The sequence below is a fragment of the Varanus komodoensis genome, unplaced genomic scaffold, assembly GCF_004798865.1.
Source record: "Varanus komodoensis strain SLA01 unplaced genomic scaffold, ASM479886v1 scaffold23, whole genome shotgun sequence".
NCBI classification, from domain to species: Eukaryota; Metazoa; Chordata; class Lepidosauria; order Squamata; family Varanidae; genus Varanus; species Varanus komodoensis.
In genome coordinates, this window is record NW_025335627.1 from 6,914,627 (window position 1) to 6,932,874 (window position 18,248).

Sequence of the window (18,248 nt, forward strand, 5' to 3'; positions counted from 1 at the left end):
TGGGAGAGGACGCTTAGGAGCGATCGTGTCTACAGCCCTGGTCATCTCCCCATTCCACAGTTCAACCAGAGCCTCGACAGGAGCACCCGTCTTGTCAGCCAGAAACTCCCCCGAGCCTTCAGGAATCCTTCCGGATCCATCTGGCTCTGGGGGCGGACCCACACAATCGGGTCTGCACCCTTACAGAGGGAGATGTCGCTCTCGAGCACAAACCTCACTAGGAAGTGATCTGACCATGACATGTTGAGAGTTGTAATCTAACAGCTACACCAGCTTGTGCATTGCAAACTTTTCTCCTATTGCTGCACATTCCAGGTTGATTTAGATGCAAGTTCCATCTGGTTGAATGAGTCTTAACCCCACAGAAGAGAGCAGAGAAGTACTGTATCCAAACTGCTCATCCACATCCTTACAAGCAGCTTCTCAAAAGTGAGAAAACAATTAAACCAAAATAAGATTTGCTAGGGTTCAAAATGCAGCTTCAGAGCATATCAGCAGTGCCTTATGGGGTATTAGTGACGCTCCTCAGCCACATGGAGATTCCTCTTCAGTTAATTATTTTTGTCCTGGCAAACAATATTTCTTTAACCATAGCACTGGGGAGGGCCAAGGTGAAAACAGTAATAGACAGTCTAGCAAGACTTGTACCTGAGTTTTGATTTGATCCAGAAATGTACACAAATGACCAAACATACTTGCAACCAGGAACAGTACACCATAAGGAGTGATAAAATGGGAATCAGACCCCACAACTAAGTTGACAAACATGGAAGGGTGTCCGCCTATGCATCACCCCAAACAAGAGGCAAAAGAGGCATCTATTCGTACATGGAAAATGTTGTGTGCGTGCAAATTTGGAAACAGTATCTATAATTTAAATCGATCTCACCATATTGGAGAAGACTGACCAGGTGACAAGTCAATCTGCTGTCCAGGTGCTTGCTGTTGATGGGTAACTTCAAGGCCCCTGCTAACTGGACTTGGACTGGGCAGTCCTTCAGAGAGATTGCCCTCTGCCAGCTCTTCCAGATAGATGACCGTCCTCTGCAAAGAAGGGGATCTGGACCTCTTAAGGAATCTATCCACCCTTTGTGATTTGAACCAGAAATTCAACTGAGGAAGCTTTCTGCAGCACCCCTAAAATTTCTGCCTGTCCGCTAGCTATTAATAGCATGCCAGCCCGGCCAGGCGAAAGGGAAGAAAACGGGGCGGCAATCCTTTCCCCGCTTTTCTAGCATGACTATTTGCCCACTTCATTAAATGCAGTCTTAGAAGCAGAAGGGTCGACAGACGCCCGGGACACCCACCAAGCCTCAACCACGAGGGGACGTTGGAGTGAGAAAAAGGCCCGCGGCGTGAGGGGGCGGGCCTTGCCTCTGCCAATCCTTGCAACTTTCGCCAGACGCGCCCCTTTGCCTCCCTCAGCCAATGGGGACCTCGGCTTGTGCCGACGACTGGAAGGTCGAGATTCGGCTGCTTCCGAGGCGGGTCTGCAAAAGGGCGGGGTGAGTTGGAGGCGTTGCTGGGCAACGCGCTCCTCGCAGCGCAACAGCGACCAAGACTGGGACCGGGCCGCGGCAGGGAACCCGGAGGAGACGCGGCGGACTACAAGAGTTTCCCCTCTTCACACTTTCCAGGCCCCCCACCCCGAAATAATATTCAGCATAGGGATAAGCAGGCGGTAGCATCCAGCCATGAGCAACGAGCAGGTGAGGGATGGAAAGGGGCGGCATATTTCAGTTGGATTTCTCCTGGGTGCCTCATAGCCCCCGCGTCGAATGAACCCCCCCGACACGTGAAACTTCTTGCTCCGGACTTGTTCCCGGTGTGCGGCAAGGAAATAACCTGGATTCCTTTTGTGGTTTTAAGGCAGGAATGGGGTACGGCAAGGCTCATCTTCAGCTGTCGGTGGACTGCAACATTCTTCACGAATGGCTCTGGAAGAGGGCCTTAGGTTGTCCCCACTCCAGTGTTATGGGCACCTTCCTCAGCAGGAGTCCAGGAGAGGTTTGCAATTGAAAGTGCTAGTGCTTAAAGACAGAGGTGCAGGATGGCAGTTTTAAAACGCTGGTTTTCAGGATGCCCTCTTGCTTACTTTGCAATGTTTATGATAATTATTACTCCCCCCCGCCCCATCAGGCAGTACAAACGTTTTCCCCGGTGCTTTTGGGGTAGTTCACAAGAATCTCCTGCTGTTGTATGCATTGAAATACCTGGGATTTTGAACAGACTGATTGTGCCCATATCCCTTCCTACTGTCACTGGTGTGGGAAAGGACACTGATGTATGTTCACGGAGCTCCATGCAAGGATGGTCTCCAATAAGGCAGAGAGTATGGGAATTGTCCATATGGCTTCAGCTGCCTTTTCTTTTAGTATGAGGGGGTACATGGTTTGCATGACCCTTGCTATAGATTTCCACCAGGTGTTCAACCTGGATATCTTGGCATAAATCCTTCATGTATTACATTCATATCTAGCCTTTCTTCCAAGGAGTTCAAGACACGTACATGGTTCTCCCCTTCCATTTGTTGAGAAGTGCTGAGAGTGACTGGCTTGAGGTCACCCAGTGGACTTCATGTTTTTCTGAAGATTTGAATCCAGGTCTTCCAGGCCCTAATAGAATGTTGGTGTTGAACATGGCAGGCATGCCATGAGTCGAGTTGGCGGGAGCCAGGGTCAAACTAGGTGGCCCAAGAAGCCTCTTCTGACTCGCTCTGTTTCTGTGTTTTTTTCAGCCTGAAAGTGAATTTACTTTTTGGAGAAGATTTTGGAAGCTGCTTTCCAATGGTGGACAGGGCCAAAATCAAAAGGGACAGGCTTAAAACACAGAATATTCAAGCTGAAAACTCTTAATACAAGTAACAAAGCCTTGGGAGAGGCATGCATGGGGGATGGAGAATGGAGAAAGTCTGCATAAAAGTCAGAAAATCATCAAATGATTCATGGATGAGGGAAAGTGGAGGCATAGGAGGAATGTTGAAGGGGAAACCCAGTTAGCTGGATTTAGCCCTTGGCCTGAGGTTTTGCATCCATGCCCTAGTTCTGACCACACTGTCCTCCTAGCCTGCATTGTTCTTTCACTCTTCCAGCCAAAAAGAGCCAAATTAATGAATAAACTCATTCAGATGAATGGGGCTTCAGTTAGACTTACACTGGATACAAACCAATAAAGATAATTAGGAACAAATGCTTGTTCTTAAATTGCAGACAGAACACAGATAAAGAGGAAGAATTTATCCATACTCTGTGCTCATCATGTGAGGCCTTCCAGTGCTGCCTCCAAGGGTGGCCTCAAGGGAGAGGGCCTCCTGGGTGGTAGCCCCCACTTAATGAAATGAGCTCCCCAGTAATGTCCATCTAGTGCAACACTGTTCTTTTTTATGCAAGACCTTCCTCTATGTCCAGACATTTGGCAGCATATACCAAGTTTTCATGAGGTCATGCAATATTGTTTGGATATTTTTTTGTATATGTGTCTGGTCTGTTTATCTGACTGTCCTTAAACCGTTTGCATATTATGCATAATACTGTATTTTTAAGGTTTTTAATCTTTGTAAACTTCCCAAAGAACTTTGCCTGTAAGAAATTATATGAAGGCAACCTAGCACAGGATTGTGTAACTGGTTGCACTCTATACTTTTGGCCTCTAGCCATTGGCTGTGCTGGCTAAGACTGATGGGAACAGTAGTCCAGAGTCTGGAGGGTTCACAAGTTGCCCATAATTGATCTAATAAAAGTGTAATTCTTCCATGCTGCAGTTTTAGAACTCATTTGTTACAGGTATCCCAGACTATAGTGCCTTGTGGCAGTATTCACTTGACCTTGAAATTTTTACATTTTGTTGTGTTACAACATTGAATTGAATTGGCATTATTACTGTTTGATGTACACCAGATACTCAGCCTTTATGTTATTGTGGCATAAAAGTTAACAAAAACTGGCCCTTGTTACTCCACTCCCCAGCCAAGACTTAGCAGAAGCACCTTTGACAGGAGTCACATTTGTTTTTCTTCTTGGGTAAGTCTTATCAGATTTCCACATCTGGCAGTGTTTGTACATTATTCTAAGCAAAACTACTTCAGCTCTGTCGGATTGGATGGAAACCATGGGTGAACAGCAATTTTTAAGCCTTGTAACAGGGTTTTACTCTAATGAAGGTCTGGGGTTTGACTGGGCCATTCTAAGACATTCAGGTTCTTGTTTCTAAACCAGTCCATTGTTACTTTGGCTGTGTGTTTAGGCTCATTGTCCTGCTGGAAGGTGGCCTTCTACCCCAGTCCCACATCTGTTGCAGATTGAAACAAGTTTTCCTCTAGAATTGCCTGCTTTTTAGCTCCATCTTGCTCTCAGTCCTGACCAGTTTTCTCGTCCTTGCCAAGAAAAAGCATCCCCACAACATGTGGCTGCGGTCACTGTGCTTTAACATGGGATAGTGTTCTCAGGGCAGTGTTGGGCTGTTCTGTTGGCTTTGTACCACACACAGCATTTTGCAGGAAGGCCAAAAAGTTCAATATTGGTCTCTTCAGACCAGATAATTTTTCCACACGTTTGCTGCATCTTCCACATTCCTTTTTGTAAACTCCAAAAGGGCTTTGATAGGGGTTTGTTTCAGTAGAGGCTTTCATCTTGCCACTCTTCCATAAACCCCAGATTTGTGGAGCTTCTGGGTAACAGATAATTTCAGCTTATTTGACTATTCTTTGCCATATGCTTTTCCATTTTGTCATAATGGGATTAATACTGCTCTGTGGGGTGCTTGCATTTTGGGATTTTTTTTAATATCCCAGTTTTGATTGGTGCTTCTGAACAACTTCCTCCCAGAGCTGTTTCGATCACTCCTTGATCTTCAAGATGCTGTTTGTTCAGATACACTTTCCAACAAACTACCAGCCTCTAGAAGCAGGTGCATTTAATCTGAGATCTTGTGGCCCTGGAACGTCAGATAGGTAGGTTCTGCACCTGTGACTTCTGGAGGCAGTGGGTTGCACTAGAGCTTATTTAGGCTTCCCAGAGCAAAGGGGTAAATACTTATGCAAGTGACAAATGCCAGTTTTTGTTTATTTAACTTCTGTGCTACAATAAGCATTGCTCATACCTTCTGTGTCAAGTATTGTATGTACATCAAGGGGTAACAATGCCAGTTAATTCCATTTCAGTTCAATGCTGTAACATAACAAACTGTGGAAAAGTCAAAGGCGGGATGAGTACTTCTGCAAGGCACTGTTTCTCTTGTTTCCTTTGTTTTCTTTTCAGGACCCTTTCAGATCACGTCTGCCTGAAGTAAATTTTAAACTACAGATTCTTTTTACCTCCTTGAGATAATAACTATGCATTGAGTATGTAATCTTTTTGGCTTCTCAGGGCAAAGCATGTATACATCAGGAGCTTCTAACTAATCAGTAGTTCTTTTTTCATGCCTAAGTCGCTGATTAAGCCTCTTAGAAGTATACAGAAAACAGAGATAGAAACCAGATAAGGGGATATGGTAGGATAAAATGTTTCAGTGCACAATCTGAAATTTTAGTGGAATCCAGGGTCCTGAGAATAATGTGTGCATATCATGTTTGAACAGCAGAGGGCATTCTTACACTAGTTTACAGACCTGTGAACAATTAAGCCTTGTTCCTGAATGTTACTCCAAAATAGACAGGGATTTTTTTTCCTTTTGAAGTGGATGGCACTTTTTTTATTATTTTTTGCTATTTAGTGTAAAGTAAATAGACTGGTTTAATTTTTTATATGTGTGCGTGAAATGCCTTTTTCCCTTCCTTTCTGACATTTACTTAAACATTCATGCTGTTTGAGGAAGGAGCAGGTGGCATAGCCATATTTGTTGAAGGAGACTTTTAATATATTCGTCTCATTAGTGAAAAGTTGATTGCGGGATGACATCTTCTAGGAAAACAAAAATGCAGCTCAAGCTCTTCAAAGTCAGGCATTTAAAAGGGATCTAATCCTCCTTGCAGCTGTTCATATAATTTTTAAATTAGTTTTTGAAATGTAAACTTAAGCAGACGGTTTGTACAGGGTGGGGTTTGGGATGGGTAGGTGTCCTCACAACAACTTAAAGTGCCAAAGCCTTTTTTTCCTACAGGCATTTTAAGTGGAGGAGAAGCAAATCCATTGCAGAACATGATCGTGGATTTGGCTATTACTGGAATTATTAAATTTGAATGCATTGTTTCTTCTAAAACCATGGATTAAATAAATATTAAGTTAAGGTTAGGATATTGCTTGAGTTAGCAAATATGGGAGAAACTGGAGACTGGGTCCTGATTTATGTTGGATGAACTGTGCTCGTGAAAGTGGACTTCCCTGCCCCATCCTTCCCACAGTAGCCCCTCCAGATCCCTGCAAATACTGCACAGAGAGCCAGGAGACCCTGATGAATAGGGTGAGTGCTGGTGCAGAGGGATCCCTGAAACAGAGTCCGTCCCTGTGAGGAAGGCATGTCCTGGATTGTCATAAAATCACGGTACTGCACACTTCAGATGTGCTGCATGACACACTGGCCATGCTGTGTGGGGATGGTGGGAGCTGTAGTCCAGGGAAAGCCGGACTGTACAGCTAGTGTTGCCATATAGTCTTTGTACTGCAATCCACTGTCCATGCTCTAGTGCAGAAATGTAGTGAGTGTTGGGGGCTGGGAAATATGCAGCAGGACGCGAGAGAGGAACCTGGACCAAGGCAACAGAGCTTGAAGCAAGGCAAAGTCCAAAATCCAATGGCAAGTTTCAAGTCATAGTTACAGAACAGGTCAGAGTTGGAAACCAGGAGTATATATCAGGGTAAAACACAGATGTGGTCATGGACAAGTCAAGGGTCAAGAATCAGGAAGACAGAGGGAGGTGCAGGCAGCTTGAGGCAAGATAATTGACAGGATGCACAGCGAGGCAAAATGCATGGCCAGGGTCAGGCGAGATGCAGGAGCTAAACCACAGCTTACAGGAAGCCTTGCATGACAACACAGCAAGGCAAGCAACACAACAAGAGTCAGGCAAGGTATAAGCTCTACCACAACAGGAAGACCTGTCCTATGTCGCTGAGGCAACAGAGCAAGGCAGGACACAGCAGGAACCCGACGCAGCAAGGCAAGGTGCAAGACTGAATGACGCCACAGTTAGCCGGAAGACCTGTGTTGCTGAAGTGAACCACAAGGCAGGATACATAGAGCAAGAGCAGATCTGGGCCAAACATGACACAGGCACCACAGCAAACAGAACAACCTGTTGGTGAGCCAAGTTCTAGAGGGAAGAGCTTGTTCTTGTAGAGCTCTTTCCCCAGCACTTCCAGCTGGTGCTCATGAGGAGGCTGAGAGTACAGCAGGGCTCGGGATGGATCCTGTGAATACTAAGATGGGCTTTTGGTTCTGGTCACCAGTTGGTGCCTCAGAGCAGCCCAGATCCTAACAGAGGGGCTTGGAGAGGAATGATAATCAAGCTCCATTGGCTTAATTGCTGTGACTCAGTCCAAGCATGTAGCCAAACCATGATTTGTTTAATCATAGTTAAGCAATCATACCTTGAGTTGAGCTTTCAGATGTACAATAGGCAAATTGTGGGGTAGAATTCTTTATATTCCCATTTGCTCAGCGCTCAATTTTATAAACCAATCTGTATTTATACTGGTGCATCGGCCTCTTGAGAGAGAACAACAATTTTTAAAGTCACTTTCCAATGGTCTGTAAACATTGACCTAACTGCAGATGACATTTAATGCAAACAGGGTTTACAAATCAGCATCAGACTTTTGATAGCGCCTCACGAACCCTGGTTTGTAATCTTGACATGGCCCCATTTAGATATAATACTAAACCACAGTTTAATACTCTGCAAATGAAGCTGAGTAAACTTGAGCCTAATTTGTTTATTGCATTTTTGTATTCCCACTAGCCAAAGCGCTCAGGGTTGTTAAAAAGCCAAATCCTAACATACAATATAAACATAGTATAAAACCTTTTATAGTTTGCATCCTCTAGCACATATCAGAAAAAGTGATTGAAAACATAGCTCCAGGGCTAAACTAACCACAGTTTGTTTGACTAGAACAAACTGGTTAGTTTAAGCTGTGGTTGATTATTGGAACAGACCAAACTAAAACTGTTTTCTGATTCTAGATTGTTCCAATATACCATACCTTAAACCAATCACAGTTTATGTTTAGGAAGCGGTAGATGCTTCTAATTTCTTCCTCTGATATGTACAGATTTTTCAGTATAATATATTTTGGTTTAACTAGTAGTTCCAACATAAAGGGAAACCATGGTATGGTATATCAGGTTAATGCAGCAAATTGTCAGGTAGCCATTAGTGGCATAGGAGCAGGATAAATTTAAAAAGGGATCCCTTGCCCATAATATTGTCATATTGGTGAAGGACAGCCCTAGGCACTCTTCACTGTGTGCATAGACAGGGCTTCTGCTTCAGTGAATTGGATAGGGAAACTGCCCCATTTGTACACTAGAATGCACACGAGGCTTTGACTGATTTTTGGGTGCATTATTAGAGAAGTTCATTATTAAAATGGATGCTTTATAATATTTAACCTTGATGCATCAATCAATGTTTGAACTCCTGGTTTGGAGATATTCCACTTTATTTCAGGAGATGTTCCTGCTGAATTGTTTGAGAAGGAAGGGTTGAACTTGATAATTGCATCATCTTTTAACTCACTATTTCAAGATTCACTGACAAGTCAGTGATTCCTAACTAGCAGAGGGTTTCCTTGACTAAACCCCCTTTTCCTCACACGGAAGGGGATTTTCCATGGAGCCTCATACTTGGATGCAGCAAGTCTTGCAGAAGGCCATTTCTCTTAGTGCTTCTAAGGCAAGAGTGTCCCTTCTGGCCTTCATTTGAATTTGCTGTTTCCAAAAGTCTGCTAAAGAAGGGGGAAGTAATGTATGCTCATGCGTGACTATTGAATGCACCGAAGAGAATGGGAATGACCATGCATGTCTATTCAGAAGTAAGCCCCACTGAAGGCTTCCAAGTAAATGTGATTAGGATTGCTGTCTGGGACATATTTTAAGGTTTCATGAGAAGTATAATATTTGTCTGTTTTTCTCCTCACAGCCCAGACCACCCAAGAAAGAGAAATTAGAAAAGACTACAACAAAATTTTTACCACTGGTGGATAAGGTAATCTTTTGCTAACCCCTTTAAGCATTTACGTTTATGAAAAACACTGAAACGAACAGGAGAGGCACAGCAGTGTGCCTCTCGAGCAACGTATGCACTCCATTGCCAGAACAGCTCTGCGAAACAGGCTGGGCCAGGAAGCTGCTGACTGGTCCAAGCTCCCCCAGTGCGCTGCATGTCTGAGTGGGCATTTGAGTCTCTCTCCCCGTCACATTCTGGCAGTCTCACTGCCACAGCAGAGGTGCACAACCCTTTCTGCCACACGGGGCCACATTCAGGGACCGCTGGGGGGCCAGTGGTGGCGCGCTCGCTCCCAGAATCACAGGCCACTACTAACAGTGCCCGTAGCTTTCTGCACCACCGTTGAGAAAGTGGGGAACTTTCTTCTTCTCAGAAGTAAGCAGGACTGAATAACTCAACAGCATTTGCATATAGCATCCCAAATACTGAACCTCTGCATGTCTACTCACAAGAAAGCAGGAGGCCCATGGAATCAGTAGCTTCCTCCCAAGGCTTTGCTCCCCCTTCTTGGCAGGGAAACGGTTTTATCTTTGGCCAGCTACTGATTGGAGAGCTCTTGGCATTGTGGATGACACTGGGAGCAGCCTGGGGCACATTGCACTCCACCCTGTCACTCATTTCAGTGGCATGGCCACTGCGGCCTTCAAAAGAATACTTGTATGTAGCAGTTGGATTGATAGTGTCCTTGGTAAGGATGTCTGAATTATATGGAAAGTAATGGCGATGACTTTGGTTCAGGCAGCCGTAATTAGCAAGGCATGGCGTGCCAGTATATAAGAAAACCATTCACAGTGGTTTCAGTTTCCATCTCCCTTCAAAGATGAAAATGCACATTCACAACTGTTTTGTAGGAATGCCAAGGACTATGTTGCATTGCCTGTGTATGTGTGGCTGCCTGCATGAGTGTTCTTCTGCTTGTACCTGCAGCCACATAAAAGACTGATGGGTACTGGCTTGAGTACTGGCCAAGGTATACATAAAGGGCCCTTTTGGGTCTGCCCTTATTGCACCTTCCCAGCGCAGGTTTGCATGCATTGAGCATCCCATCGCAGGAACACAGAGCCCTTAATGACAGCACCAACTGTGATCACTACACTGGGAACAATATATTTTACCCTGTTGCAGCAAGAACAATCCATGCCAATAAACCTTCTATCGCCTATGTTGCCCATGCGGATGTGCACCTCATCATGTTGTTTATCCAGACTTATTGAACTAGCTGCAGCATATATAGTTGGTGACCAGTGGAGATACAGGTCTGTATGTGGGGCCGCTAGTTGTTGTATATGACCAGTTGACCGTGATGACAAATGGATCTCAAAGCCATCATGGACACGCTTCTAACCAACTCTAAACCACCTTGAAAGCTGTTACCATCTTCCCCTACTACACGTTGCTTACCTCAACCTTTCCCAATGTCGTGATCTCCAGTTGTTTAGGACTACAACTCATTTTGTTATGTTAGTCATGAAGTCGTGTTCGACCCATCGTGACCCCATGGACAATATTCCTCCAGGCTCTCCTGTCCTCCACCATCCCCCAGAGTCCACCCAAGGTCACATCCATTGCCCCAGTGACTCCATCTAACCATCTCATCCTCTGCTGTCATCCTCTTTTTGCCATCAATCGTTCCCAGCATCATGGTCTTTTCCAGTGCGCTGTTGTTCTCATTTCATCTTCAGTATCTGGCCTTCTAAAGAGCAGTCAGGGTTGATCTCCTTTAAGACTGACTGGTTTGATCTCCTTGCAGTCCAAGGGACTCGCAGGAATCTTCTCCGACACCACAATTCAAAAGCCTCAGTTCTTCGGCGCTCAGCCTTCCTTATGGTCCAACTTTCACAGCCATACATTGCAACTGGGAAAATCATAGCCTTGACTATACGCATTTTTGTTGGCAGGGTGATGTCCCTGCTTTTTAGTATGCTGTCTAGATTTGCCATAGCGTTCCTCCACAGGAGCAAGCATCTTTTAATTTCTTGGCTGCAGTCCCCGTCTGCAGTGATCTTGGGGCCCAGGAAAATAAAATCCGTCACTACCTCCATTTCTTTCCCATCTATCTGCCAGGAAGTGAGAGGACCGGATGCCATGATCTTAGTTTTCTTAATGTTGAGTTTCAAGCCAACTTTTGTGCTCTCCTCTTTCACCCACATCAAGAGGCCCTTTAGTTCCTCTTCACTTTCTGCCGTTAGAGTGGTATCATCTGCATATCTGAGGTTGTTGATATTTCTCCCGGTAATCTTAATTCCGATTTCTGATTCATCTAGCCTGGCTTTTCTCATGATGTGCTCTGCATATAAGTTATATAGGCAGAGTAACAATATACAGCCTTGCCGTACTCCTTTCTCAATTTTGAACCGATCAGTGGTTCCATGTCCAATTCTCACTGTTGCTTCTTGACCCGCATACAGGTTACTCAAGAGATAAATAAAATGGTTGGGTCCTCCCATCTCTTTAAGAACTTGCCACGATTGTTGTGATCCACACAATCAAAGGCTTTAGCATAGTCAATGAAACAGAAGTAGATGTTTTTCTGGAACTCCCTAGCTTTCTCCATGATCCAGCGTATGTTGGCAATTTGATCTCTAGTTCCTTTGCCTCTTTGAAACCCTGGTTGTATTTCTAGTAGTTCTCGGTCCACATACCGCAGGGGCCTAGCTTGTAGGATTTTGAACATAACTTTGTTAGCATGTGAAATGAGTGCAATGGTGCAGTAGTTTGAACATTCTTTGGCATTGCCCTTCTTTGGAATTGGAATGTAAACTGACCTTTTTCAATCCTGTGGCCACAGTTGAGTTTTCCAAATTTGCTGGCATATTGAGTGTAGCGCTTTTACTGCATCATTTTTAAGATTTTGAATAGCTCAGCTGGAATACTGTCACCTCCACTAGCTTTGTTGTTGCTCAGACTTCCTAAGGCCCATTTGACTTCACATTCCAGGATGTCTGGCTCAAGATCAGCGATCACCCTATCAGTTATCAGGGATGTTAAGGTCTTTCTTGTATAGTTCTTCTGTGTAATCTTGCCACCTCTTCTTAATCTCCTCTGCCTCTGTTAGGTCCCTGCCATTTTTGTCCTTTATCATGCCCGTCTTTGCATGAAATGGTCTCTTCATATCTTCAATTTTCTTGAAGAGATCTCTAGTCTTTCCTATTTTATTGTTTTCTTCTATTTCTTTACACTGTTCATTTAAGAAGGCCTTCTTATCTCTTCTAGCTATTCTCTGGCATTCTGCATTCAGTTGGGTGTATCTTTTCCTTTCGCCCTTGCCTTTTGCTTCCCTTCTTTCCTCAGCTATTTGTAAAGCTTCCTCAGACAACCATTTTGCTTTCTTGCATTTCTTTTTCTTTGGGATGGTTTTAGTTGCTACCTCTTGTACAATGTTGCAAACCTCCGTCCATAGTTCTTCAGGCACTCTGTCAATCAGACCTAATCCCTTAAATCTGTTTGTCACCTCTACTGTATATTCATCAGGAATATGATTGAGGTCATACCTGAGTGGCCTAGTGCTTTTCCCTACTTTCTTCAATTTAAGCCTAAATTTTGCAACAAGAAGCTCATGATCTGAGTCACAGTCAGCTCCTGGTCTTGTTTTTACTGAATGTATAGAGCTTCTCCATCTTTGGCTGCAGAGCACATAGTCAATCTGATTTCTTAGTTGACCATCTGGTGATGTCCATGTGTAGAATCGTCTCTTGGGTTGTTGGAAAAGAGTGTTTGCTGTGACTAGCGTGTTCTCTTGACAAAATCCTGCCAGCCTTTGCCTTTCTTCATTTTATACTCCAAGGCCAAACTTGCCTGTTACTCCAGTTATCTTTTGTCTTCCTACTTCAGCATTCCAATCCCCCATGATGATATGGACATCATTTTTTGGTGTTATTTCTAGAAGGTGTTGCAGGCCTTCATAGAACTGGTCAACTTCAGCCTCTTCAGCACCAGTGGTTGGGGCATAGACTTGGACTACTGTGCTGTTGAATAGTTTGCCTTGTATTCAAACTGAGATCATTCTGTTATTTTGGAGAGTGTATCCCAGTACTGCTTTTCCTAATATTTAATTGACTATGAAGGCTACTCCATTTCTTCTGAGGGATTCTTGCCCACAGTAGTATACCTGATGGTCATCTGAATTAAATTCACCCATTCCTGTCCATTTTAGTTCACTGATTCCTAAGATGCTGATGTTCAGTCTTGTCATCTCTTGTTTGACCATGTCCAGCTTGCCTTGATTCATGGATCTTACATTCCAGGTTCCTGTGGAGTATAGATCTTTACAGCATCGGACTTTCCTTTCACCACCAGATACATCTGCAACTGAGTGTCCTTTCGGCTTTGACCCAGTCACTTCATTCTTTCTGGTTCTATTAGTACTAGCCCTCTGCTCTTTCCCAGTAGCACATTGGACACCTTCCAACATGAGGAGCTCATCTTCCAGCATCATATCTCTTTGTCTGTTGATACTGTCCATGGGGTTTTCATGGCAAGGATACTGGAGTGGGTTGCCATTTCTTTCTTCAGTGGATCACCTTTTGTCAGAGCTCTCTGCTATGACCTGACCTTCTTAGGTGCCTCTGCATGGCATAACCCATAGCTTCATTGCGCTACACAAGCCCCTTCTCCATGGCAAGGCAGCAATCCATGAAGGGGACTATAACTCTTGGCTGAAGCTATTTGGATATGTAGTCAAAGATGTATCGAGGGCACCAGGTTGGGGAAGGCTGATTTGCCTACTCAGACCCCATAATGATTTTCATATCTAGGTTTGTTGCTGCCACATCCAATATTTAAAATACATTTGCAAACTGTTTTCTTTTTCATTTTCCCACTTACTTATATTCTCCAGTTACCGTTGCTTCACAGAGCTTATGAAAAGTTTTTAAGGATGTATCAGTAAAGGTGAGAGTGGTAACCATCTTCATTAGGTGTAGACATTTTTCTAAAGCATAACATAATTTTTTTCAGATAAACTGTAAACCGCTATGGCATCAGAATCCTCCTTCATTCCAGCTGCAGGGAGATAAGGACACTCATGTTCCAGAGCAGTTTATGATAAGAAATGATCTAACACCTGGTAAGAATAAAACTGGTTGTTTGGGTAGATCTAAAAGTGGTCTGTCAAGTACCACTGGACATAGCATCTTTGTAATAATCTACAAGATATGGGTTCTATTGTCAGTTGTATTGATTAGAACTATCTAATATTATTTTGAATTTATGCTATGGCCTTCAGACAATAAGGCAAATGAAACTGAGCTAAAATAAAGCTCACTACTCCGGGTTTTGATCCATAACGTAAAGAACACCCAAAAGATGCTCAGTTAGTTTGTGAAAAGTCAACATCTGCTGCCCTAACAAAAACAAAACAATTTCAGTAGTGGTCTCTCCCGACCGTGGTGATCTTGATCCAAAGTAGGGGAATGCGAGAGGGAAAAGATTCTCCCTCCCGTCCATCCAACCAGGTTGCACCTTGTGCAAGATTGAAAAGTTCTCAGTAGCCGTTGATGTTCTATTCTGATTGAGGTCTGGCTTTCCTTCTACTAAGATTCTTACTTGGTTCCATGTGTCTGCTAACAAGAGCTTCTGCTGCTTCTTGCCTGGCTGGCAGGGCCAGTGTAAGACGTCACACTCAGGAGGATATGCCACCCTGCTTCTCTTCCTCTCTTCCCCTTGCCACTGCCTGCCTTGCCCTCAGTTCTTCTGTCCTCCCTCAGGTAAGTCACTGGCAGAGAGGAGGCCCTGGAGACTAGTGGGCCACCTCCTCAGATTACCTCCCTCTGAGGAAAGAACCCTGATGGGAGGCCTTTGGGCTAGGTAGGCCCTCTTGGAAGCTGCGCCGGCTGCTGCCCTGGCATTGGCATTGCCACAGCAGGGAAGCAGTGAGCAGGGTTTGCAGAGAGCCTCCATCTGGTACCTCACTCTAAGGTCCCCTCTGGGTGAAACATCAGTCTTTTGCTTTGGAGGGTTGTGCTGGTAGCTCTCTTGTTACAGAATTTGCCACAGCAGGAAAGCAGGGCGTGTGGCGCTCTGGAGCCGTGGTTTGTGCCGGGCCTCGCTCTGAGAGGTCCTCCAAGTAAGGTGCAGGGGGGCAGGGTGTCTTCTATCGGGCCAATATCTATTTCACCAGTAAAAGATAGTCCATGAAATGAATAAATAACCAGCTTATTTACTTCAGCATACACATCCCGTGATGAACAGGAACAGACTTGAGGGAGGACCATTTGTGTTAGCTCAGACCAGTGGCCCCATCTTACCCAGGATTCCATTTGCAGAGTCGCAAAACAAATCCCTCTGGGAAGTCCCCAAAAGGATCATGAATGCGATAGCATCTTCTGTGGCCTGTGGAGGGCTTCTGCCTCTGACACTGAAGGTACATCGCCGTCTTAACACTCACACAGCTTACTTGGTGCTATTGCCACCGGACAAGGAATATGTGTGAGTGAAAGAGTCCTAAGCAATAGGATGTAAGACTAATTCTAAGCAAGCACTGCACCCATATGTCTGCTCGCAGAGGTTGCAGTGTTGGTAGGGCTGACGTAAGGTGGTAAGTCCATCCTCTGCTCAGTGCTTCTTGGTCAAAGAACAAGGTTTAGGATCAGGTTCTAATTTCGGTACCTCTAAACTGGTTTAGATACTGCTAATTCAACTTTACTAAGTTGTGAGGATCAAAGTATGTGTATCTCAGAGGTTGTTCGTTAAGTACATTGGCTACAACAACTCATAAATAACTATAGGCACTTAGGACACAGTTCTGTTGCCTTGGTGCACACAAACCTCTAAACACAAAGGCCCCCATGCATCGTATGCCCTGAGCAAGGCACAGTGGTGGCAATTTCCACCACGTCTGGTGCCCCGATTGGCCCTTTTTCTTCCCTCTGAGGCACCCGTCAGGGAAGACAGCCGGTGTGGTTCCTTTCGCATGGGCTGCAAGGAGGCAGGGCAGCAGCATGGCCTTCAGAGTCCCAGCTATGAGGTTGCAGGATCTCCTAGCTGAGACTCTAAATAAGGCCATGCCTTCCCTCCTGCGCAGCATTGAGAGGTCATAGGATTGTGCCCTTAAGATGCCCTTGTGCCCTTTCAGCTGTCAGGTAAAATAATGGGATGGCAGGGTTCCAGGGCATGTGCTGGAACTCCAGGAATGCTTTGCAGGGAGGTGTGCCCAGTGTGAAAGACAACCTCTGTCCTCTCTTATTTGCGCAGTATTGCTCTGGGCCCAATGTGTACAGGCAGCCATGATCCCTCCCACAGTGTGGCAGAGCAGTACCGCTACAGGGGTTGCAAAAAAAGAGTGTCAGAAGGATAATACAAATCCGGGGGTAAGCGTGGGCTGGGTAGTTCTGTCACTCCAGCAGAGTGCACTGTGGCCACATCTTTGGTATGTCAGGATGCTCTTTGTCGCCTGCAAGCCCTCTGCTGCTGTTGCAGTGGGCACACCTCCTTTGCCTTCCCTGTCCTCCTTCCCTTTTCCCTCACTTTAGCACTTTCTCTTTCCATCCCTCTGTGGCTTGCATGAAGCTGAAAACCCCTTCCAGCCCCACCACCTGGAGGCTGGAAGCCCCCACTCAGCCTCCATCAGACATTGCTTCTCCATTGTAGTGCAGGGCAGCCAGTGAGGGTGGTGGGAGGAAATGCCTGATGGCCCTCCAGACGTTGGGCTGCGGATCCCATTAGCCTTAGCCAGCGCTGCCATTCGTGAGGGAGGATGGGGTCAGCAGCCCAAACTCTGGGGGGCCACAGCTTCCCCATCCCTGCTTCTGCTGTAATGGGGCATGTGGTGTCATGAGAGCAGAGCTGGTTACTGGCTCACTATGGGCTGACTTTGAGGATCTGGCCTTAGAGCATTTGTTGTTTGATATAATCAGATTTGTAACTTTTACATCAGCTCCTCTAACCTGCTTCCCTCCAGATGTGTTAAACTACAATTCCCATAGTTCCAGCCAGCATGGGAGTTGTCACCCAACACTTTTGGACAGTACCAAGTTGGGGAAGGCTGTTTCACATCTTTATTATTTTTGAAGCAGTAGACAGCAGACAATTCTGAAAACAACTGAGATAGCTTGTTGCTCACTGAAAGAGGCACAACCAGTTCTTACGACCTTTTGTCTATGTGTGTCGCTTATAAATCTGCGTTTATGCCAGCTGCACAAAATGTGTTCTTTTCCCACCTACTCAAGGAGAATATCTGGCTCAGAGATCAAAGAAGCGTAAGGCACAGGATTCTCTGGGTGCTGATTTTGACGCTGGACCATCAACTTCTAAAGCAAGAACTGGTGGCAAAAAGGACCGTGAAAATTTCAGAAGCACGCTTGTTAACATCATCATGTGAGATTCTTTGTAATTTTTAGAAAGGGGATCTCTATTTTTTGAATTTAAAGTTGGATGGATCAGATGGATATGAATGAGTGGCAGAAAATGTCAAGTTTTAAGGAAGAAGGAAAGAATAGAACCCACCAAGCAGCAGGAAGCTGAGTTAATTTATTTGCTTTATTGAAAGAAGATGGCTGATCATAATTGATTTTCAGATTCATGTTTGGAGACAGTTAATATCATGTCATCATGTTTGTTTTGTTAGGCAACCAGATCTTGGTACGGAAGAACTGCTCTCCATAGAAGAAGCAAAACCTGGCACTTCAGAGTCCACTACTGCAATAGAGAAAGACATTTTGGTAAATAAGGCAAAATTGCGCCTTGATCTGAATGTCTATCAAGTAGAGGTAGGAGGGAGAGGAAATGTGACTGAAATATTAGGTGCAGTCTGCATGATGGTTTCCCAATACCATTGGAGGCGATGGGTTTTAAATTAGGCAAATCTCATGCATCCCTCAGAACCAGACATGGTGGGTTTTACGGTCAGTCTTATTCTAATGTTGTGGTGCTCTAATTTTGCAGAAATATTACTATTACATTCGCCATGGAATAGACACAGAGCATGTGGCCCCAATGGAAGACTCTTGGCTGGAACATGTCCTGGCACTTGTACCAAGGCACTTGAAAGTGCTCAGTGAAAGTATTTATGCACTCTCGGATGAAATGAGAGAGGACTATCTTCTCAGTGTGAAGAAAGCAATAGGTACACTCATTTGAACTCAACCTT

The 18,248-nt window shown here is 44.9% G+C and overlaps 1 protein-coding gene across 1 annotated transcript in view; it reads left to right on the forward strand.

Moving 5' to 3' along the window:
• The first annotated feature begins 15,344 nt into the window (after positions 1 to 15,344).
• DNAH7 (dynein axonemal heavy chain 7) overlaps positions 15,345 to 18,248 on the forward strand; it is a 138,678-nt gene continuing 135,774 nt past the window's right edge. The window contains exons 1-4 of the mRNA XM_044432146.1: positions 15,345 to 15,589; positions 17,294 to 17,476; positions 17,727 to 17,820; positions 18,044 to 18,224. Of these exons, the coding sequence (XP_044288081.1) occupies positions 15,345 to 15,589; positions 17,294 to 17,476; positions 17,727 to 17,820; positions 18,044 to 18,224 (703 nt within the window). The remainder of the gene's footprint in view (positions 15,590 to 17,293; positions 17,477 to 17,726; positions 17,821 to 18,043; positions 18,225 to 18,248) is intronic.